Source organism: Gopherus flavomarginatus, chromosome 3, assembly GCF_025201925.1.
Source record: "Gopherus flavomarginatus isolate rGopFla2 chromosome 3, rGopFla2.mat.asm, whole genome shotgun sequence".
NCBI classification, from domain to species: Eukaryota; Metazoa; Chordata; order Testudines; family Testudinidae; genus Gopherus; species Gopherus flavomarginatus.
In genome coordinates, this window is record NC_066619.1 from 184,024,212 (window position 1) to 184,048,653 (window position 24,442).

The following is a 24,442-nucleotide window of genomic DNA, read 5'->3' on the forward strand; positions in this document are numbered from 1 at the left end:
ATAATATATATATATATATAATCTCTATATATCTTACTAGAAAATAAAGTAAATATTGAATTCCAGCAAGAGAAAAGTCCAGGAATATTTTTAATATGGTACAAGTAAGCCCACAATTTAAAACAATCCAATTCTAAATTATGAATTTAATGAAATGTGAAGCTTATTAGAATTCTGTCATGTTTTTATAAGTATCTGGCAGCTCCCTATGGTACAGCTTATAAAATAGGCCTGTGTAAACAGCTGGAAATTCTCTCATGGTTATATCAATCTTATCAAACCCTTCTCTGTATCCATAAAGTAGCAGTTTAGCTACATTGCTGGTGATGGGAGTAGTGTCTTTAGTCTTGGCAAGTTCCTCAAGATCCATCCATTCGCACCTCAAGCATTCCTGCTGGCAGAAGCTGATGTTGAATGAGGAAGGCTGCAGGCGACAGATGATATACATATCTGATATCCCAAAGGCTCCGGGGTGCCTATGTTGCTGCCTTATGCTTAAGAGGGACTTGAACTCTGACTTAATGCCAGTCTCTTCAAAAACCTCTCGAACTGCTGTGTTTCCTAGATGGAGAGAAATATTCCTACAGTACATGCAAGAGGAGACTACGTTTCAAGAACTGTTCATCGTGAAAGATTTCCAACTCATAAAGCATCGCTGATGGTAACACCTTTTTGAGATTGTAGAGGCTATAAATTCAACACTAAAGTTAAGTTCAGTTTTTGGCCCTTTGAACAAAGCTAATGGCAATGGACTATTTTGCTTTTCTTGTGGATAACCTACAAAATGATGAATGTTCCTTAATACTGTACAAGTATGGTAGCTCTGAAACTGATGCACCAATGCAGTATACCCAGCTATTATCTAAAGATATTTCCTAAATATTTTCAGTTCTCTTTGATCCTAATTAATACATTTTTAGGTTTACTTTAAATGGCTGATCTTCTTGTTGCATCTGAGCACTTTCAACTATACCCGATTGTGGGAGCAAATCAATTAGTTTAGTGGCACAAATACACAATTTATCTTACAGATGTAAAAGTGTGCAAACAAACTGGCCTACAGAATGAGGGAGAACCTCGCCCCTTTTGCACATTTAGCCTTAAATGTCTATAATGACATTTCAGTTATATTATTTTGCTAACATACCATGAAATCTATTGATGCATGGGGAATTCATACAGATAATTCCTATTAACTTTGCAGATGTAAATCTTTTGTATACTGACCAAGAGGAGATAAAAACCTCTTACATTTCTCATTATAAAAATCACTAGGAATGGAAGAAAAAAAAATCCGTTAACTTGGGCCCAAGTCCAGGAATGTCCTTGAGCACAGGCATAGTGCTACTGAAAACTCAGTGGGACTACCTGTGCTTAAAGTTAAGCACATCTTTAAGAACTTTGCTGAGTCAGGATCTAAAAACAGCTAATGGCTGGCAGGGTAACTCATTCACTCTTTCAGTACTTAGACCCAGTCTCTCCACTAACTAAAAGTTAGTTACCTCAATCAAAATCAAAGATCCCAGGAGGGCTGTAATATCCTCATTGGCCAAAATTTAGCTGTTCCTAGGCCTTGCAAAACATTACAGACCCACCTGCGTGGAGTATTTTTTTGGATGGGTAAATAGCATTACTAGATTTATTTTTTTTATCCTCATGGCAAGGGAGGTGACTCTGTTTTGTCTGAGGTGTAAAATGCCCATGGCTATTTTGCAAGGCAACTTGCTGCAGTTAATTAGCAATTAGAATGTTGGTTTATATTTAACAGAACTACATTCATTTTAATAAAACTTTTAGTGATTCTCCCTTGCCTGCAAACCACCATCTTGAAAAGTCAGAAGTACAGAAGATATAAATTTTGGATTTATTTTAAAACCATTGAAAATAATTTCAGGACTTACAGTAGCAAACCATAAGCAAAATCTCAAACAGCCTTTCTTGTAGACAATAAACATTTATATAGTAATGGCCCTGATCCTGCAAACACTTCCATGCGTGTTTAAAGTTAAGCACATTAATAACTGCATTGCATTTAATGGGACTAGTTGCATGAGTAAAGCTTGACACATGAGCATGTGTTTGCAGGATTGGGCAGGGGGGCATTAGTATATAAATATGTCTGCAGAGCATTTTATTAGAATATTGACAACACAGTACTTGGGAGGAGGGAGGGGGCACGGAAGCGCTCTGACTCCATGTCTCCGACACAGTTGTAGAGATTACTGACAGGCTGATCCATTACCACGCCTGGCTCCTCTGGGCTGGAATCACTGGAAATCCTAATGGAACGTTCATCCAGTCTTCCTTGGTTAAAGCAGAAGTAGAAAAGAAGCAAACTCCCTGCAGTGTATTTGTGCAGTACTCTTTGGACTTAAAGGGCAGAAAGGATAGAAATCATGGATGCTGAGAGAGCTCATGCTAAGTAAGACAAAATCATTAGACCAGGAATTTCAGTCTAGATTTGAGCTTTGCTTCAAGATAGTGCCTTACTGTAGTTCCCTACATTTAGGGCTTGAGCTTCAAATATCGGCAAGCTCCCAAATGCATACAATTTAGTGCTTAATTTGCTCACATAACTACCCTAGCTGCTTGTGCAAACTGGTACATGTGACTAACACTGATCTGCAAGCATGGTAACTGCACTCCTACATTTTTGAAAGGTAGACCCTTAAATGTTTGAGGCTTAATGTAAATGAAGGAAAAATAAACTTGTTATATTTCATGTTTCATTAATTTATATCTGTTAAAATATAGTAATAAAAACTGTTTGCTGCATCATATTTTAATAGGGTTATGAGGGGAACTTTAATGAGCATATTTTTTCCAAGTTTTTCTGATACCGATTTGCTGTCACCCTAGCAACATCTATAGCCTCACCTATTGTATAGAGGGATGTGTCCCGGGCACTCCTGCGTACAGCACTCCTACAGTGCAGCCATGCTCATGTTGGCCATTCTTTGACTATCAATAAATGTAGAAATTCCTCCAAAGTCCCTTTCTATCTTGGACCCTTCCCTTTCAATCCTTCTCTAACCAGACTCCCTTTTTGGTACAAAGTATACAGCATATATTCATGGCATTATATACTCCTCTCCAAACATAAATGTTTGACATGTAAGCATGTTTCACACAATTATACATGCAACATCAGCTGAAGCTCAATTCTGTAATAAATGTTTGAAGGAACAGCATTAGTTCAAATGAAATATGTTAAAATGGTACATGAAATTGCACATAATGACTGAAAGGCTAGATACACAAAGAGGACTTAGGCATTGCAGTGCTCCGTCTAAACATGTAGGCACCTGGCCATCTAGTGGAAGCCACAGCCCCAAGTCAGGCATCCACTCTCCCTGTACAAGACATGAGGAGTGTTTCCCACCTATGAATGGGACCCACAAAAGCCAGCAAGATGAGTAGGTAGGTGCCTAATGTAGCCAGTAGGAAATGCCAAAGAAAGGAGTATAACCTGTCAGTGGTGGGCAACCGGCTGCACGCAGCCTGTCAGGTTAATCTGCTGGCGGGCCGCTAGACAGTTTTACATTTTGCATGGCCACCTATAGTTCCCCAGTGGTTGTGGTTTGCCATTCCTGGACAAAGGGAGCTGCGGGAAGTGGTGTAGGCCACAGGGAAGTGCTGGCCATGGCTTCCTGCAGCTCCCATTGGCTACGAATGGCGAACCATGGCCACTGGGAGCTGCGGGCATCCGTGCAAATGTAAACAAACTGTCAGGCAGCCTGCTAGTGGATTACCCTGATGGGCTGCGTGTAGCTGGCAGGTTGCCCACCCTGGCCTAAGTCCTGCCCCTTAAAAGGACCTAGGTGCCTGAGTCTGGGCCAGAGGAAGAGTCCTTCTCTGCTCTTGATTGCTCTTTGAACCCTCTCCTGGAGTTAAGGGCATAAATCCTTTGTTGCAACAAAGCAACAACCACAATGAGAAGAAAGATGATGGTCCCATCTCCCCCCTTCTTAGAACCTCATGCTGCTGTATGCATGCTGAGTGGTGGGATTTTAATTGCCTACAGGGTGTAACAGCTGAGCAGGGATTTTGAGGATTTAAAATGTTGAGTTGGGTGCCTAAAGTGGATCTAGCCCAAAGCTGAGATGTATAGTGGGAAACTAATGTCCTATCTGTTGTAACAATTTAACCGTAGAGTTTGTGGCCTTGGACACTGAGGGAGAAAATACATTTGTGGCTAAGATGCAGGACTAGGAGTCAGCACATGTGGGTCCTGTTCCCAGTTCTCCCTGTTTCTATATTACTGCGGCAATGAAGTTAACCTCTTTTTGCCTGATCTTACTCATCAGTATTGTGCAGATGATACTCAAAAATCTGAAATAGTATTGTGAGGAAAAATTTATTAACGTAAGAGCGCAGAATGTAGTACTGCTCAGTGGAGGTAACTTTTGAATCCAAAATCTACATACTGTCTCCTATACACAAGAAAAACCTCCAGCCTATCTTTTTCTTTTTCTTTTTTTTTTTTTTGTTAAAACCTAAGCTTTACATAAACTTCTGTATTGTAAACTCATTGGTCCTGTAACCCTTTAACAATACTACAGTACTGCTGAAGTTCTAACAACCATCTACATCACATTAGTTAAGTATTTCCTCAACTCATAGTGTCAGTTCACCTTTACCTTAAGAGTAATTATTACTATTTGTAATACAATAGTGCTTAGAGTCTCCTGTTGAAAGCGAGGACTCATTGTGCTAGCACTATGTACTTCTACATAGTAAGAGACAATTCCTGCCCCAGAGAGCTTCCAATCTAAACAGCCAAGACAAAGTGTGGGAGAAGACGTAGTTATTCCCATATTACAGATAGGAACAGAGTGTCAGGAATTTTTACTCAGAATATTGCTGAGTTTATCACTTGGTGCTTCAGGCTGTGCTTCAAGTATTTTAATTCATTTATTTCTATGCCATATTCATCTTCCTTACACTTTGGGTTCATATGACACAATGTTGAATAAGCCTAAAAATCAAACACTGCTCTATGTGGAAAATGTAGAAAAACGTGTTAAATGTAGGGCCTTTTTACCCTGAACACGGTGAAGGATCAGGTATCCTCTGCTGAAGTGTCTGTTTTAGGATGCAGGATCAAGTCATCCCACCTCCCAGACATCAATTTTAAACAGATATTGAGCATCACAAGAGTAATCCTGCAAAACTACTTTGGGCTACATACCTCTGTATCAGCCAACTAACAGAGGGCACAACTCAGCAGACTTCAATGGAGTTGTGAGTGCTTATGCCGCTGATGTATTTGAAACATTGTCCAGAGACTTACCAATGTCTTCACCTGGGTCTGACAGGCCTCCTGGAAATTTCCATGCATTTGTAGTCTATAATGGAGCAGAAATATTAGCAAGGTATACAATCTGTTTTGTTCTCCTAATACAAAAGGATAAAATGATTCCTCTAGAATTCCTAATCACCCTAATAGGTACGTGAAGTTTCTAAAGGTGGTGACATGTTAATTATTTCTATAATTATCAGTTAAGATTTAAATAGAACTTCTGTTTTTGCTAATGTGATCAGACAGTTACCTGTCTACATGAAATATTGGAAGAAAACATCTACTGATTGAAAATATAAACTGTCTAACAGTCATTAGACAAAGTTGCTGCTAGTTAACTAGTTAAAAGTAGTAGTTGGACATGAAAGAAGCTGCTATAGATATAGACTGTATAATCTTTAATCACTAATGTATTCTACTTCAGTGTTTTTTTGGCTTTTTAAAAACTGTACATATTTAATCTTCAAATAGATATTATGATTGTAGTATTGTTCTATACTGCACTGGCTTTAAAGTGATTTAGTGTCTGTAATAACCATGTAGTATAACTTGTCATTTGTTTTCATGGAGTAGAAAAATAAAATCAAGACCTTTTTTGTGTGTGATCTCTATACAAAATCATTTATCGAAATTCAGCAGAATCAAGTTGAAAAATTAGCAGCCCTGGCATTGTAACTGCAACTGATAAACATGGACAAGATCCTGCAGCTGTTGTATTAGGCCCTATACATTTTTTAAAAAACTAACTGCAGTTAAAAAATGTTACCAGATGGACAATCTACTGAGATTAACATAGAAAAAATTTAAATTATCCTGGGAGGTGAAAGGGTATTTTTTCTTGGAGGGCAACGCAACTATGTACTTCCCATTGATTATATTGGAAAACAATCTCTCTGGGCTCTCCTTAAAAGCTTGGATAAAAGTTTAGGATAATCATAAAAACTGTAGATGGACAATGCATATACGTCCACTGGTATTCAGATTTTGTTTTCTGTGCCTGGAAATCTTTAACTGTGTAATTGTCCTTATTCATGACACCACACAATGAGCTCTTAAACTATTTTGAGATCGCAGCGTGCAGTACACATCATCACATAAATGTGCTCAGCTGATTTTTCAAACTTTGAAAAATATCAATTTATTTAAGTAAACTGGTCATCTTTGGGAAAATCTCATTTTTCTGGAAGGGGGCAGGGGAACAAAAACAAAAAACCCCCCTAAGAACATAAGCCTGGCCACACTGGGTCAATGTTGCTGTATCCTGTCTTCTGACACTGGCTGGTGCCAGGTGCTTCACAGAGAATGAACAGAACAGTAATTATTCAGTGATCTTGTCATCTCATCCCACCTTCTTGCAGTGTGAGATGGAGACACCCAGAGCCTAGGCTTGTGTCCTAACCATCTTGGTGAACAGCCATTGCTGGACCGGTCCTCCATGAACATGTCTATTTTTTTTTAACCGTTATACTTTTTGGCCTGGCAATAAGTTCCACAGGTTGACTGTGCACTGTGTAAAGTACTTCCTTATGTTTGTTTTTAAGTCTGCTACCTTTTAATTTAATTAGGTGACCCCTGTTTTTTGTGTTAAGTGAAGGGGTAAATAACACTCTTCCCCCCCTCCATGCCATTCATGATTTTATAGATGTCTATCATATCCTTCCTTAGTAGTCTAAGCAGAACCATCCCAGTCTTTTTAATTTCTCCTCCTATGGAAGCTGTTCCATTGCCCTTTCTCTGTACCTTTTCCGATGCTAATTTATCTTCTCTGAGATGGGGTGACCAGAACTGCACACACTATTCAAGGTGTGGGCACACCGTAGATTTATACAGATGTATTATATTTTCTGCTTTATTATATATTCCTTTCCTAATAGTTCCTAACATTGTATTAGCTTTTTTCAGTGCAGCTGCACACTGAGCAGATGTTTTCAGAGAATTATCTGTGATGACTCTAAGATCTCTTTTGAGTGGTAACAGCTAATTTAGACCCCATCATTTTGTATGTCTACTTGGGATTATGCTTTCCAATGTGTATTACTTTGCATTTATCAACACTGAATTTCCTCTGCCATACTGTTGCCCAGTCACCCAGTTTTTTGAGAGCCCTTTGGACTTAGTCAGCTTTGGACTTAACTATCTTGAGTAATTGTGTATCGTCTGCAAACTTTGCCACTTCACTGTTTACCTCATTTTCCAGACAATTTATGAATATTGAACAGCATAGGTCCCAGTACAGATGCTTGGGGGACCCCGCTATTTACCTCTCCACTGTGAAAACTGACCATTTAATCCTACCCTATATTTCCTATCTATCTTTTAACCTTACTTTGCTTAAGAGCCTTTGATGTGGGACCTGATCAAAATCTGTGTGAAAGTCCAAGTGCACTATCTCAGCTAAATCACCCTTCTAAACGTGCTTGTTGACACCCACGAGGAATTCCAATAGATTAGTGAAGCATGAGTTTTCTTTAAAAAAGCTATGTTCCCTATTTGATATAGGGAATCAATTTCTTGATCTAATTTAGTTTTTTTAGATGACTAGTTCAATGAAAATGGACATTATTAACTTCAGCTCCTATATTTAGTGTTATGCTCCTTGTAAAAACTGTTTTTCCCCCTTGCTTCCTCCATTTTTTTCTTCTTCCTCACTGGTTGCATATCATGTCAGTCTTATTCTGGCAAAGAGAGCTGGATGTAGGTGGCCCTGGATTCTGCCAATTCCATGTTGTGTCACCTGAGAATGAGTTGTAGAGTGATACAAAGTTCACCCCTCTCTTTTTAAAGTTCAACATTCTGCCACGATAGAATCCCCTACCTTTTGTTGGGCCAAGGATAGAAGAAAACGACTGTTTTGGTCCCAAGGTTTGACACCATGTGCAGCAATATTTTGTGCAGCCTCCGAGAGGAAGACTAGCTCAAGTTTTTTTTGTATTGAAGGGTGGCTGAGGCAGGAAGCCAAACCTTGAAATGTACAATTTTTTTTTGAGAACTTTCTTTTCCTCTATCACAAATGTAAAGGAGGTATAGGGTGTTTTTTTTGGTTTTTTTTGGAGATTTGATGATTTCCTGAGTCCTCTTAAAATTTAAGCAGGTTATTCTTTATTGTTATACACACATGCTCATGTGCGTGCTCTCTCTAAGGACTAGGACGGGGGTCAGCAACCTTTCAGAAGTGTTGTGCCGAGTCTTCATTTATTCACTTTAATTTAAGGTTTTGTGTGCCAATAATACATTTTCAACCTTTTTAGAAGGTCTCTTTCTATAAGTCTATAATATATAACTAAACTATTGTTGTATGTAAAGTAAATAAGGTTTCAGAATGTTTAAGAAGCTTCATATAAAATTAAATTAAAATGCAGAGCCCCCCCAGACTGGTGGCAGTGTGAGTGCCACTGAAAATCAGCTCGCGTGCCGCCTTCGGCACCCGTGCCATAGGTTGCCTACCCCTGGACTAGGAAAATATTTCTCTGTCTGTATAGAGCCAGTTTGGGATCTTACAGATTGCATGCCAAATTTATGCATTAACTGGCAACTGCTCAAAATGGGCTTGGAGGCCCCACTATACAGAAGTCCTTACAGTTTCACTTTACAGCTAATAAAAATAACAAAGTTAATACTTTACTTCCTGTAGAGTGGTGCCTCTCTTCCCTGAACTCTTGCATTAGCAATTCAACATATTGTATAATTGTGCCTGCCTATGAATATATACTTTCATTTAAGTTCATTAGCTTTGTTGCATGTAACTGTGAATGAAGTAAAACTTAGTTTAGTTACTGAGAACAAATCTATGGCTAGTTATTTCACCATGGGGAAAATGTAGCTGGTAGGATGCTGGCTTAGATCTAATGACTGACAAAATGGAAACTGATGCATCCAATTACACCTAATTTTGTCATTTGCAGAAAATGTCTGATAGCTCCCACCTAATTATAGGTGGCCTATGCTGTTACAGTGGAGAGATTTGAATTACATTTCCAAAAGGTTATTCAGTTGCAAAAGCATTACCTTCAACTAAAACACAAATAACTTTCATTAGTTTTGTTCTTGAATTTAGCACATGAAATGGTGGAATGGCTCAGGAGCCTGGTAAGGAAATAAGAGCCTTTCACCACTTGATGACTGGCTTAAGTGTAGGTAACCTTGGTAGTGACTGGAAGCCATTACTGTGTGATGGATGTTTGGTGGTCTCAGTTCAGTTCCATATCACAAAAACCACCATCACTGGAACTGACACTCATGCTTGGCAGCCTCAGCAGAGAGGCCAAGAATGAAAGTGTATATGAGAAATTAATTAACTTCACATGTGCTTAGTGATGGGTTCCTCTCTATCCTGGTCAAAGCATGTTGTTAATTATGTCATGTCATAACATCTGGCACTTTACAAAACAAACAGAATCCCTGTCCCAAAGAGTTTACTGAGACCTTCTGACTTCACTGGGATTCTGCAAAGGCCTGCATGGATCCAATTGCAGCCTGGTGCTTAAGTTAGGATATGGCGTATATAGGGAGTGATTGGGTGGGGAAGACAAAGAAGAAAATCATATAGTCATGAGGTTGCTTAGGTGAATAGTACATGTGTCTTGAATTACTCTGTGTTTTGGGTTCTTTATTAATGGAGTGCTGAGGGTGTCTGAGCAGACCCATTTTCTAGGGTGGGTGAGTGGAGGGAATTTGCATGGACAGTGCCTGTGCTGTAACTGTTCTGTAGCTTTTAGTCTAATGTCAATCAAGCACTTTCAATAAACATTCCCTGCCCCTAAGCACACTTCGAAGAAAAGAAATACACCAGTGTAATGTTTGAAGGTATGCTATGGCTAGAGGAAAACTTTTTAAATGGAATATTTTTCAGAAAAATATAGCTTATTTGTATATTCTGTAATATTATTCCCTAGCCCATTTTTGTTTGTTGGGGACTTTTGCCTTAAATTTTTTTTTAAACTCTGTCACTTAAGACTCAGCTACACGGGGAGTTATTCTGAAAGAGATGTCCCTGACTAACTCCCTGGGCAGATCCTCTTGTACTCAGGAATAAGAGTGCCTTGTTCTTGTTTAGCTTAACCTGCCTTGGATGTAGATTAAGCTAACTTGGAATAAGACAACTTTATTCCTGAATAAGTGTGCCCACACACCTCTTCCTCTTTAAATTCATGTCCTAATTTCATCCAAATTTATTTCTTAGAGTAGACAAACCCTTGGGTCCAAATCCTGCAAAAATTTATGCACATGCATAATTTTACTCTAGTTCATAGGACTACTGCTGTCAGTCTAGTTATGACTAATATAAAAACTAAATTACTAATAAGTAATATGTTCAATTCTACTATATCAGGACTGTAACTTGGAACTTTCTGATGCCTCAGAGGATTCTCATTTTAAGATGGGCAAAATGAGCATCTATGCCCGATGAACCTATAAGAAACAAAATTGTGTTATGCAAATATCTATCTTAAAAATTAACAAAAGAATGTTTCCCCCTCTCTTTTCTGAAAGTTACAAAGTGGTCTCTAAACAGAATAGTTTTCAAACATTTCCATGAGATGTTGGCAGATATTTATATTTGTGTTCTTTTTAAGCAGTGCAGAGATAAACATTTGCTCTAGATGAAAAACAGGAGCTCTATGAAAAGGTAGTCTGTGCCTTTTTTTAGCAGAAACTGTGTGCATCCTTTTTTAATGGCTTCTCTCATTGGATGTGATAACAGCCTCTCACTTGCCTCAGCAACCCCTGCAAGCTGTACCTGCCATAGGATGGTTCTTGTTTCCTTGAGGCAGCAGTGACAGAGTTGTAACTAGTATGCAACTTTTTCACCTACTGAAGACCACTTTGTGTTCTCTACCTTATTTTTTCCTTTATAGGAGGCATATTCACTACATCCATCTACTAGCTAGGAAGGCAGGCAGCTTCCTATGAGGCAGGAGTATTATTTTTGGGGCAGCTGCTGCTAGATGTGAACTTGTCTATATTGGCACAGTGCTTGGCACAATTCACTAAATAAATTGGCTGCAGTCCTCTCAACAGTTTGATTAAAATGGCTTCTGCCAAACAAATTATTGCTTTAAAGTAAGTATATAAAGGGGCTTTACAATATACATTGGACATGAAACTATATTGAGATAGAGTATTTAATGACAAAAGAATTTTTTTAAAATGTAGTTAATGTCAATTTGGTCACTTAGTGGTAATCTGGATGTTAAAGAATGCAAACATAACAAACAAGGTAATTAACATCAAACTGAGTGTTATGTTTAAAGTGGTAAATATCCAAATGTTTGATTTGTTTTGAGTGGCCTGCACAATTAAACTATCTAAGCAATATTTTCTAGTACTCCTTTCCCATGTCTTATTTTAGATTGAGTCCAGGTGTATTTCTCTAAAAGGCAGCATTCTCCATGTTTTCTTTTAAAGGTAAATATGATCGCTAACATATACATTCAATTATGAGGGCTATGACACTAACAGATGTTAATAGGCAGGATTTCAAAGTTATGTCCAAAATTTCAGCTGTACCTCACAGGACTCTGCTTCCCCATCTCCTCTCCCCTCCCCCCCACCCACCTCCATTTAACAAGAGATGAAATGAAAATATCACAATTCCATTCAGGTTTAGAGTAAGGCAGGTTAGCTTCATCAGTCAAGAGAATTTCCTTGCTTTAGTTTGTGTCACTGCCTTAATGTTTCAGCATGGTTTTCTCCTCTCTGAAATTCCATGTTTTCATAAAGAAGGAATTATGCTCTGTTGTGCAAATCTGTAGTTGGATGATCATTAACCTGCTAGACGGGCTGTTGTGTCCATTTGGCTGTTGTGCAGTTTGTGCTAAAATTCTTAATGAAATTGTATTTGAAAAAGGTCTCTGAAAATGCCCAGTAGGTGCTGAAGGGTATGTTTGTGTTCATTTTAAAGAAAATGTGATTTAGAAGGTACATATGCATAAAGAAGCATGTTGTGGCTCACCACCCTAGGAACATTTTAGAAAAGGCCAAGGGGAGGGAAGTGAGCTCAACATGTGGAGTAGAGAAGAAAAGTATAAGCATGTGATGAACAAATCCATATATGGAAAGGTTACATATGATTGGCTAGAGGTTTGTTATGTAACTGCCATGTGCTATAAAATGGCAACAGGAGGGGCTCCTTGTTAGAGGGACCCTGGCTAATTTTTGCAGCAGGGGCTGTCCCTTTGTGCACATTGAATAAAGTCTTGTTGAACTGAATTGAATGACGTATCAAAGATCCTTGATCCTGCCTGGCATCTGACTCATTTGGTTATTATCGGGAACCACAAAATCCCAACAATGCATTTTAAAATTTCCATCTAGACTGCTTTTTTTCCCTCCCAAAACACCAAGAATGATCAGGTCATACTACAACTAGCAGTTTGCCACATATATGCATAGGACAAGCTGATAGTCTATAGTGCAGCCCTTTATATAGTCATTCCTCAAGTACTTGTCAAGTAGTAGAATATTGAGTTAAGCACAATACTAGTTCATTCAATTTTATCCATTTAAAATTAACAAAACAGAACTGTCTGCAGTACAGCAGCCTTCAAAGTTTAAATTTTTTTACTCCTTTTCAAATACAAAGAGTAGTCTATAGTTAAGCATTCAAAAATACCAGTGGAGAAAAGTAAACTTTCACTATTCTGACATCAGAAATGAAAGCTAAAAGATCTTTGTTTTATGCAATATTCAAAGCCCATTTAGTATTAATTGGTATTTTAGAATCATATAACAAACTTACTTTATTTTTGTCTTGTACAACCAATACTTTTCCAGTGCCTACATCCAATGCAGCACCTATTGGAGACACAATATTTTCTGATAACTTTAGAAAGATATGTCTGGAAAGTATTATAAAATTTTAGAATGACCTAAAAAGAAAGCATGATAAACCTTTCAAGGGATTCATCAGTGCTCAGTGCAAGTTTAGTCTAGGCTTAGTCTAGGTGAATTATCATCAGAAAATTGGATTGTGCTGAATGAAGAAAAGTATTTCAAATTACAGGTATAAAAAAGTTAAAACTTATCAAGATGGGGTGAATGTGCTTTACAAAATTAAGATGTAGATATCATATGTAAAAGAAAAAAAATCTTAAGTTTTATGTAAAATGACTGCTAGTAAGGTTCCAAGGCCAAGAAAACTATTCCAAATAATCTAGCAAAACATACTTGGAAGTCATTTCCTTTCTTCAAGAGAGATCTCATTTAAGACCATGGGACTCTTTGCATTGACTTCCGTAGGCCTTAATCATGCCCCAGCTGAAAACCATCCTCGGTGAATGCCTGACCCTGTTGAATCAAATGATGAAGCTCTCCCTAATTTCAGTGAGGCCAGCAGGGTGGATAAAAATCAACTGAATTTTTTGATTTAAATCAGACTTTTTTGATAAAATGCTTTTTGAGGAAAAAACCTAAGATAGTTTTAATTAAGATACATTATAGTTCAAAGATATATCCTCATGGAATAGGGATTATAAATTCTAATTCTATAGTATGAGACAATATATTTGCATACTGTTTAAGAAAAGTTTTGTAAACGAGTTCCAACAATTTATGGATTAGGGACCCAATCTTATGGGGTTCCAATGACTTATGTATAAATTATTTAGGTTAATCTTTCTATCTACCCAATGGGACTTAGTGCTCAGTCTAGAAGATACCATCAGAGATGCTTAGTTTTGCAGTTCTCAAACTGGATTTGTCTTCAGCAAAAATGTTTTTAATTAAATAAATATATAGAGGTGAGAAATAAGACATCAACCCTATTGTCCCTCTGCAAATTTGTGCACACAGTCAATCCCTTACCTCTCTAAAAGTGCAAAGTTTCAGAAAGTTCAATGAATAGAAGATTGGTGTGTGTGTGTAAGAGATCTGGACAAGGAGAAAGAAGTCTGGAGATAAATGTGAGGAGGGAGGGACAGGCAGTAGAGGCAAAAGTGAAACTGTTTGAGCAGCATATTCCAGAAGTCTTGAGGTCTTTTTGAGCGCAGCCTTCATTGATTTGAGAACTAACATATTCTCTCACTAGAAGGGAAAACCTATAATGGCAGCAGGCCATAAAAGAGACCCAGTTTGGAAATAAGAACCATTCAAGAAATTTATGTTTGCTGCTGCTGTTTTAAAGAAAGTCACACCAGTGAACTGATAGCAGTCACTTAAGCACTTGGATTCAGAGACTGTTGAAGTGATCATCTCACTTTTTACAGCAGTAGCTGCTTCTGCCAGCGTAGGAAGAATATTTTCTTCCTTTGGACTAATTCATTCCAAATTGAGCAATTGTTTGGGACTTAAAAAAGCAGGAAAGCTTGTTTTTTCTTTTCCAGATTATGAACAAATAGGAAAATGAAGATCAAGATAACTGAGTTAGCTGCAGAAGCCAATATTTTAAGTTTATCATGTTGATCTGGCAGACACAGTCGATTTTAATTTTTTTTTAAATTTCATTTAATTATTTTACTTACATTTTTGTTTACAAAAATGAACCTGATTTTAAAAAAACTTGAATGTTTAACTAAGTTCAAAAAATCATATGCTTGTTTTGTTAAAATATTATGTTTGCTGTTGAAGAAAAACATCCAGAATACATAACATTGTTGTTTTAGTTAAATAAAACAATTTAAATGTCTGTCTGATGGTTATCTCCTCCTAATATAGCATGGTAAGAAAATCCTCCAAATATTGATGATTAACCTGTTGAATTGGAAACAGTTCACCTCCCAATGACTTCATAAATATCTGCTTCAATTACATTTGGTAAATGAAATAACCATTCATTTTCTGATATAGCTGTAAAACTAATCTGAAAAGTTTTCAAAATAAATTACTTTAAAAATGTATATGGTGTACCTTCTAAAAATGAAACCTCTACATCGGGGTGGGCAACCTTTCAGAAGTGGTGTGCTGAATATTCATTTATCTAAGTTAAGATTTCGCGTGCCAGTAACACATTTTAACATTTTTAGAAGGTCTCTTTCTCTAAGTCTATAATATATAACTAAACTATTGTTGTATATAAAGTAAATAAGTTTTAAAAAATGTTTAAGAAGCTTCATTTAAAATGAAATTAAAATGCAGAGCCCCCCAGACTGGTGGCCAGGACCCGGGCAGTGTGTGTGCCACTGAAAATCAGCTCATGTGCCACCTTTGGCACGTGTGCCATAGGTTGCCTACCCCTGCTCTACATCTATCTCTGAGTTGTGAAGAATATGTATTAAGGTTATAACAACCAACAAGAATGCACTTTTATGTAGAAATACATTATTAAGTTGAGTCTTTCTAACTAGTGATTTAAATCTATTTGATTTAAATCAAATCCTCCCTGGAGGCCAGGAGTTCCCTCAGCAGATATGGGTACTTTCAGATTAAGAAACAGGCAGAAAATGACATTTGCTTATAACAAACACATTTTGAATTCAGCAGGTTAGTTCTATTGATTGTGAAACTATTCTACCAATTTGCTTATATATTCATTTATAGTCTCTCTAGATAATTGAATTCTTTCTAAACAGCAAGCAGTATTGGAGTCAACCTGTTTATCGAATAGCACTGCTCCCCAAATGGCACAGAGCCACCTTTACTTGGTGGAAAAAAATATGAGTTCAAGGGTCTGACTGAATAATTAAGTCTTGCATGTACTCTGGTGCTCGCAGTTAGCCTGTTACTTTCTTCCTTATTTTTCTTAAAACTCTGTCTGTTTTCAGGTCTAGTCATCCTGTCATACCTAGTAATCATTCTTGAAAGGATTCCAACTTAAAAACAGATGTCCCTTTTAAAATAGACATTTTACTACCCCAACCTCCTTTTTGACAGATTTCAGATTTACGTGCTCTGGTGAGCACAATGAGAACTGTGGGTACATCCTACAGTGCCCTTTTCCACATCAATTTGTGCACTGATTTAAAATTAGTAGATAATTACAGGAAGAACTGTTCCTATCAATTTTGAGCAGATGGAAGCCTATGCGGTTAGCTCTCTGATGATGCATACATCTAGATTACTATGGAAAATATTTTAACATAAGGGAATTATTAAGGAATGAATTGTTAGATTGAAAACATCCTTTTCTACATACTACAGAAATGGGAGTTTTCTGTGTAGGAGAAAGAAATAGCAACCCTGAAGTCAAGCTCTGTGAAAGGACATACTTTAGGGAATTAGTCATATCTGCTTCCTTCACCCTCCCTGTAGATAGTTAGCTGTATATTGGTTAGTGTGGAATCCTGTTCGGGGGGTGGAGAGGAGATGCTGGGTTCAACTTTTATGTACGCTGTGGTTGTAGTGGTTATTTTCTAGAAAAGCTGCTCCTCAGCCATATGGCTTTCTGAAACCAAGAATGGCCACTGGAAATGGCAAACAGCGGTCTCGCTTAACTAGAAAGAAGGGTCAACTGTTTCTCTCCTCTGCTCCCAACAAACTGATATCTGTCAATGTAACTTTGAGCACTGTGAGGTGCCTAGAACCAGTCATAAGTAATGATTAAATTAAAAAGAAGATAGGAAAAAATGCTAGTGGTGGTCTGCTTCTGGTCTCCTTTATCAGAGATCAATAGCAGGCCCGGGAATTTGGACCTGTGGCTTTAGAGCAGAGTTTCTCAAACAGAGGTCGCCGCTTCTGTAGGGAAAGCTCCTGGCAGGCCGGTGTGTTCCAGCAACTCCCACTGGCCCGGAGCCGTGATTGGCCGGACCTGCGGACGGGGCAGGTAAACACACCGGCTCGGCCCACCAGGGGCTTTCCCTACAGAAGCGGGGACCCCTGTTTGAGAAACCCTGCTTTAGAGAGTATTTCAGACCTGATGCTTTGAACCACATTGACTCTCTGGAAAGGTTCAAACCTGTCCTCTCCCAAGGCAATAGTTATTAGAATGCTATTTTGTTCAATCACTTGTCTCCTTTCGGAATGAGATGATAAAATAAAAAAACTCTGCATTGTTAGAGGACAAAAAGCAGATATCTAAAACACTTATAAAACTGTTTTAACTTTGTGCTAGCAACAGATGTTCAGAGTCCAGGTTCATCTGTGGCCCACTTAATGGCTATAATGCATGTGCTATAAACATTAACAGACAGAAATATGAATTATTTTGAGATATGGAAAACTGTTTTTAAAATTCCCAAAACTGCTTTGGAAAGTCCATAACCTATTTAATGTTATCATTTCCTGCAATATCACACGGTCATTTGTAGCAGCTGTTCTCATCACAAACCTCTATAGCATTGGTTCTTAACCTGTGGCTGAATCAGCATACAACTGCGGCCCATGTGACATCCTTAGGGCCATACAGGTAGTATATATATTGTGTGGATGTGGCCCACACAACATATAGAGAGCTGCAGATGCAGCCCACAATGGTAAATAGGTTGAGAACCACTGCTTTATAGCAATGGCCAAGATGGTAGCTTCTGTTCAATTGTGTAAGATAGGGCTAGTCAATAGGCGGACCGCCAGATGCTTTTGAACAGACCCTAAAAAATCTTTTTATTTACTTATTATTATCGTTGTTGTGTTTTTAAATTATTTTCTCTGAAGTCTGGACCTCGACCAAAAGCTTTGGACCTTGACAAAAAATAGTTGACTATGCTGGGTGTAGAAGGACCCGAAGTACTTTCTTTCTTCCCATAACCAGTTCAAAATTTGAAACAATGAAAAAGAATACTCATATTGTCAGGTAGGTACCTAACTAGGGGTGGAAAGATTAGATTCTGTTTCAGGGTTTTGGTCATGTACAGGTATACATAGCCTTAACTCCTAACGTTCTTGGGTTTCATTACATAGTATTTCTTTGTGAACAGAGAATATCTAATTTATATTTGTGTGCTCTTGGGCTTGTAACATGTTCTTCTTTCCTTAAATACTGCATGACAAATTAAAGTATATGGATATTTGAGAAGGAATCTGTCCCTCCCACCTATTCATGGAAGTTAAGCATCACCTTCTATAAATACCTGGAGATATCTGCAACATTTTGGTATTTCAAGAATACCTTAAACATCACCTTTACACAGGCTCTTCCCTACCTATGGTGGTGTCCTACACAGCCCAAGCACCTGCACCTGCCATGTGGGGGGAGCAGCTGCTCTGCTGGGGAGGACTGTGCTTAAGGGCCGTGGGGACAGGAGCTGTGGGAAGCAGCAGCAGGGCAAGGAGGCCCAGGGCAGCACGGGGGATTAGCAGGGGCCCTGGCATGGGCAGCAGGAGTCGCCCCTCCCCCTCCACTGGTGGCAGTGGGAAGCATAGCGACCCGGCCTCAGCCCACTCTGCTCCCCCAGCCCTGTTGCTTGGGGGAGGGGGCTTGGAGGAAGGGGTCAGGCCCGTCCCCATACTCACCAGCAGCGGCAGCAGGAAGCTGAGCAATGCAGCTGGGAACGGGCTGTAGCCTGGTCGCTCTGCTTCCCGCTGCTGGTGAGTGCAGGGCTGGGCCCGACCCCTTCTGCCAGCTCCAGTATCCCCGCTAATCTCACGGGCTGCGTTGCTTGGGGGAAGGGGCTTTGGGGTAGAGCGGGGCCTTGGGGAAAGGGGTCAAATGGGAACAGGGTGGGGGTGGAGCAGGGGGGCTGGCTGCCAGGATGGGGCTGGCTGCTGGATCCAGCGCCGCATACAGTTGCCTAGGGCACCATGAAATTTACTACCCCAAATTACGTGGTGCCCTTCGCAGCTGTGTATTCTGCGTATGCCTAAGGACAGCTCTGCCTTTACATATATGGGAAATAACTGAAAGAACCTTCCCATTCTGTTGAAAAGTAGTTATATGCCTAAAAATCCTATTGCTGCAAACTGATGCAATAAATTCATAATCCATATACAGGGGGAAATACCACCCATTTGTCTACTGTTAAACAATAGTAGATAGCATTTGTGAGTAATACTTTCTCCCATCTCTAGCTGGCTAAGTGACTCTGTACTATCCTGGTGAACAGTGACTTGGCCTCATTTAGTCAAACGTTTGTCATCTCTTGGCTAGTCTACACAACCATTCAATATAGCTGGGCATGAACTCTTCAGCACCTGGGAAACTCCAACTGGTACAGAATGCTGCAGCATGTCACCTCAGCAACAGTGGCTACCACAAACAAATCAGACCTGTTCTGTGCTCTCTATACTGGCTTCCCATAGGATATGGAATCAAGTGGAAGGTCTCAGTTCTTATCTTCAAGATGTTTCATGGCTAGGGCCCAAGGTATCTAAAAGACTCCCTAAAGCTTCAGTATGAATACTGTGGTCAACAATTTTGCTTTTCTGGAACAATGGAATGTTCTAGAATGGGGTGAGCTCATCTGTGAAGGAGACCGCTTTCTCAGGAGCCAATCTGGCACTGGGGAACTCCCACAGGAGCTGAGGATCACCAAAAACCTCACCACCTTCTACCCCCAGTGCACAGTGCATTTCATTCGCCTTGTCTTCTCTAACATGAACACATGGGAATGTGTGAGCAAAAATATATATAATCCAAAAGGAAACCCTCCACTGCACCTATATAGAAGAACTTATATACAAGAGAATAGCACTGCTACTACTTAACTTAAATAAATCAGCTGATTTATTCTCTCATGTCTTCCTGGTCTTCCTTCAATCAAAAACTCCTAACGAAACCTGCTGGATTCAAAAGCACTACCAGAAAATATATATATAAATAGTCCTAGAGTTAATTTTTTTTATTAAATTATTATGCAGCAGTGCTTGAAATCAATATGCCACAATTTCTGGAACTATTTAATTGCTTCTGCCCTTGAAGTTAGTTCTTATGTGTATAAAATACAGGCACAATGTTCACTCACAGTAATAGACAATCAGATGCTAGTATTTAAAAGATATTCTCCATATACATTATTTTGGTTTTGTAGTATATAAAACAGGGTGGTTTTTTAAAGCTATGACTTTTTAAAATTACATTTTGAGTTATGCAAATGCTACTCCAGGAAAATCCCTTTTCAGTTGCTTCTATTTTCTCAAATATGTAAATTGTAACCATAAGGAGTAATACTGTACTTTTGCAAAGGGAATGCATTGTCTGACCTTAGTTTAATGCCACATATTTTAATGATGAGGTTTTCATACCTCTGGAAAACATGTTCAAACATGTCCATTGAAAAAAAACCCAAGGATGATCTTAAGCATTTTCAGCTGTGCTGCCCTCTGCTGATTTGCACTGCAAAATGTGGGACTGGCAACTGAATTTGCAAAGCTGTGTTTATAATGTACATCAGAAAAAATGTTTCTTTATAGTTAGATGTTCTTTTTACAATATAATTATACGTAACCTTATAATCTTCTATCTCACTTGAGTATCTCTTCACTAGAATTTGTATATAACTGTTTACAGGCTCTCAAAATCATGTGGTGATCAGTTAGGGTGACCAGATATCCCAATTTTGGGGTCTCTTTCTTATATAGGATCCTATTACCCCCCACTCCCTGTCCTGATTTTTCACATTTGCTGTCTGGTCACCCTATGATCAGCTAACCTGTACACCATTGCCTAAAACTGATGATTTTTGCCCCTCCTCACTCCCTGATTGGTGGTGACACAGATTTGGAGCTGCTCTGTAGTAAGCACATTTGAGCCATTGGGTGCTATAGGCCAGGACCTAGACTAAGAGTGGGAGAATTGTGTGATTCAACTCCTGGAAAAGTAAAGGCAGGAGGCGTGAGACGAACGGGGCGGCCCCAAGATCAGAGAGTCAGCTAGTCCTATAACCATGACTGGTATTTTAGCATACTTGGATGGACCCAAGAACCGTGTCCACATTTACAGTACATACAATATCTTTAAAAAGACCCTTGTATTTCTTCTAATTTTTGAAAGAAGATACTTATTAGTTCTCATTTTTTAATTATAGTTCTAGAGCCTTAACATTCCATCTCTCCTAGAGGACATTTCTCTGTTTGCAGGGTGAATGCCACGGAGTTCCTGATTTTGTTTAGTTTTTTTTAAATAGAGTCCTATAGAACAGGTGAAATTGTAAAGCTTCAGGACTTCATTCCACTAGACAACACCATTTACAATTTTTTTGATCCTGAAAACTGAAACATCAGCTTACCAGTTTGTTTTCATTCCAACATAACAATATATTTGTTCTATAGGCCACTCATGAATGACAGACTGCACTTCACAAAGTTGTCCTACAGGTTTGTGTAGGGTGGAAGCCTGGCTGACTTATTGCTGAATCAGGTCCTAAACCATCAACTGATTTTCATAAATACAACTGTTTTTAGAACTAACCTGCCACTCCTAACTGATGTGTGGCATACCCTGGTAACCTGCTGTGCCCTTCTCCTAGCCACAGGGTCAGTGTGGATGAGTCTGATTCTGCATGGTGGAAAGTAAAGCCCTCCAAAGCAGCAGTGGCTATAAATTTACTTTGAAGGATAGGAATGTGCAGCCAGACTGCTATTCTGCCTTCTGCTCTCCATTGCTTGACAGACTCTGGGGGAAAAAAAAAAAAAAGGATAACATAAAACTCATTGTATACTTTCAAATCAAGAAAATAATGTGAAAATAAAAGCTGTTGTTCTCTGATGGCCACCCCTCCCCGCCTTTTACTAAATTCTTTAGTTCTGCTGACCATCATAGCAGAGCTTAATGTGGAGTAACAGTAGTCAGAAAAGTGATTGTGAAATTATATTGTGGCATATTCCATATTCATTCTCTTTTAGGGCCTGATTTTTAAAGGTTTTCAAGCTGGCCTAATTTATTGCAAGAGCAAATAACAGGTGAAAAAATGTAGGTGAAATCTGATTGCAAAAAGGGAGTATGGCACTGAAAATCTGACAATTCCTATTCATACAATTTACTCTGTTTACAAATCAAAAACTTTGCTTTCAAGTGTCAATCATGCAAATTGCATCTGGGATCTAAATATTCATCTGTGTCCTTTCTGCTTCTTACATGATCACTAGTAAAAAACAAAACAAAACAAAAAAAAAGATTCTCCAGTTAGGATTTATGTGATGATTTTGTTGAGTAACAATGATAAAGCATAGAATCTAGTTCACTTTTCCACAGCTGCATTAACTTTGGAGAGATAACAGTAGTAACTTATTTTTGTCAGAGAACACAGGCCTCCATCTTGCAAGCACTTAGGCATGGGCTTAACTTTCCATCATACTTACATGGCACTCATCTCCATAACATCTGAACACCTCACAATCTCCAATGTCATTATCCTCACAGCCCCTCTGAGAAGCAGAGTAGTACTATTATCCCCATACTACAGATGGGGAACTGAGGTACAGAGAGGCTAACCGATTTTGCCCATGGAGGCACACAAAGTCCACGGCAGAGCACAGACTTGAATTCAGGTCTTCCAAGTCCTAGGAAGGAGCTCTAACCAGTTGTCCATCCTTTCTCCATTGGGACTACTCCCCGTAGTAAAGTTAATTCCATGCCTTTTTGCTGGCTCAAGATTTTGATGGATCAGACTCATATATACAGAGGCAACTAATAAGTAGAAGAATAAACTGCCTTATTTGCAGTTACTTCTTTGACTATAGGTACAATCCAAGTTTTAATTCAAATAACTGTCATCTCATAACAATTTTGGGTAACTGTGAAAAAACTTTACTTAATTAAGACTAACAATGAAAACACATCTCTAAAGAAGATGGCAACTGGCAGTAAGGATACTCATTTTGAACATGCAAATAATTGAATAGTCTCTTGATCAGTCAAGATATTTGCTACTATCACTGGAAGTTAAAGTACAAGAGAGCTTTATCATTGTCTGAACAGTGGTTCTCCCATATTGTGGTTTATAATATTATGTTGTTTGTAGGTTTTTGGTGGAACTTTATATACATTTTGCTTACAGCTTTACACAATAGATAATGCAGATTCTGCATTTTGCAAGAATTCACTTTTTTTCCTCCAGTAGTAATAGAAGTTAAAAGTTGAATTCTGTGTTGTGCAGCTGTAAACCCAAGGTTACACAATTATGCAATCCCGAGGAAAGAATTAGATTGGACGCTAGTAGGCCAGCTATATAAGTATGCTTTCTCTTCAGAGTAAAGAATGACAGGTAGATGTATACAAGGAGGAATTACAAGGACATTTCAAGGGATTAAAAAATGGGCTACAGAAAAGGAACATTATGACTTAAAATCTGACAAGCAAAATTGGATAATGTACCCTTAACAATTTAGAATTAAAACTTCTTAAAAACACAACTTACTTGTAATCATTAATGTCTTTTCCCCCTCCCCCTGCATTTATATTGGACAATAAAAACAGATTCCTCAGTTACTCTTTCAAATTGGTATCTGATTGCCTAAGGCTGCTACTGTTGGATTGCAGATACCAAAGAGCAATGTTTAAATCTAATTTAAAAAAAAATTAGTTTCAAACTGAAATAAAGGAAGCCATGCAAAATACACTCTGCTGGGTGCTTTATAAAATCTCAGTTGGGGGCATTCAATATACCAAATTTTAAGCACATAATGAATAAATTACTTTATTTGGGCCTGGTGCTGCCAACGTTCTCCCAAGTGAGGAAGTAGTCCCAGTGAAGGCAATAGGAGGTTGGTGTGAGTACAGGGTTACTGGTAGTGTTTGTTGTTATTGTGTGGTTTCTGTATGTTGATATCCTTGCTTTCTCCTGTAAAGATTAGAGAGCCCTGGCTGGGGGAAATCCTGGGAGTTTTGCTACTGGTCCCAATGAGAGGTAGGGAAATCACTTCTTTACACAAGACCTGCTCTTCCCTAGCTGGTGCCCTCCAGCACAGTCCCCTTGTGCCCACGGAGGCAGCGTGGCGCCCTTCAGGCTGCTGCGCGGGCCCCGTGGCCCTGAAATGCACTTGCCCTGTAGCCATCCCTGGAAGGTGACTTGGTCCAGGCTGTCTGGAGCGTGAAGCTGAGCCAGGTGCACGGTTACCCCGCCAAACTTGTCCAGCTGTGGTTGGAGTCCGGCTGCCGCCAGGCTGCGACTCGCTAAGCTCCCCACGTGGCGACCGCACAGAGGGACTCGGGCCGGCTGGGGCCTTGCCCCGTTCGGGGCGCGCCGTGCAGGGAGACCCCAGCGCAGCGCCCAGGCCCCCAGCATCGCCCTGCGCCGGGGGTCAGCGGGCAGGGGCCGAGGGCTGCTGCTGGCAGGCGGGGCGGGGACTAGGGGCGGCGCCGGCCTTTGCACTCTGATTAGGAAGCACTTCCAGGGG

General features: G+C 39.2%; 1 protein-coding gene across 1 annotated transcript; it reads right to left on the bottom strand.

The window, feature by feature from the left end:
* Positions 1-72: 72 nt before the first annotated feature.
* On the bottom strand, positions 73-24,365 carry NUDT6 (nudix hydrolase 6). The gene is made up of 5 exons (XM_050946616.1): positions 24,090-24,365; positions 21,516-21,719; positions 13,041-13,096; positions 5,294-5,348; positions 73-561 (listed from the first exon to the last, which is right to left on the bottom strand). The coding sequence occupies exons 1-5, from the start codon at positions 24,328-24,330 to the stop codon at positions 167-169; spliced, it is 951 nt and encodes a 316-aa protein (XP_050802573.1). The 5' UTR covers positions 24,331-24,365; the 3' UTR covers positions 73-166.
* Between the last annotated feature and the right edge of the window lie 77 nt (positions 24,366-24,442).

What these genes read in the sequence shown, in the direction of transcription:
- NUDT6 (XM_050946616.1), bottom strand. Translation starts at nt 24,330, where the DNA reads ATGCTGGGGGCCTGGGCGCTGCGCTGGGGTCTCCCTGCACGGCGCGCC. An exon ending in ACATCAGTTAGGAGTGGCAG is followed by an intron (nt 13,097 to 21,515) that starts GTTAGTTCTAAA and finishes TGTCTCCAATAG; the next exon opens with GTGCTGCATTGGATGTAGGC. An exon ending in AGACCCAGGTGAAGACATTG is followed by an intron (nt 562 to 5,293) that starts GTAAGTCTCTGG and finishes CTCTCCATCTAG; the next exon opens with GAAACACAGCAGTTCGAGAG.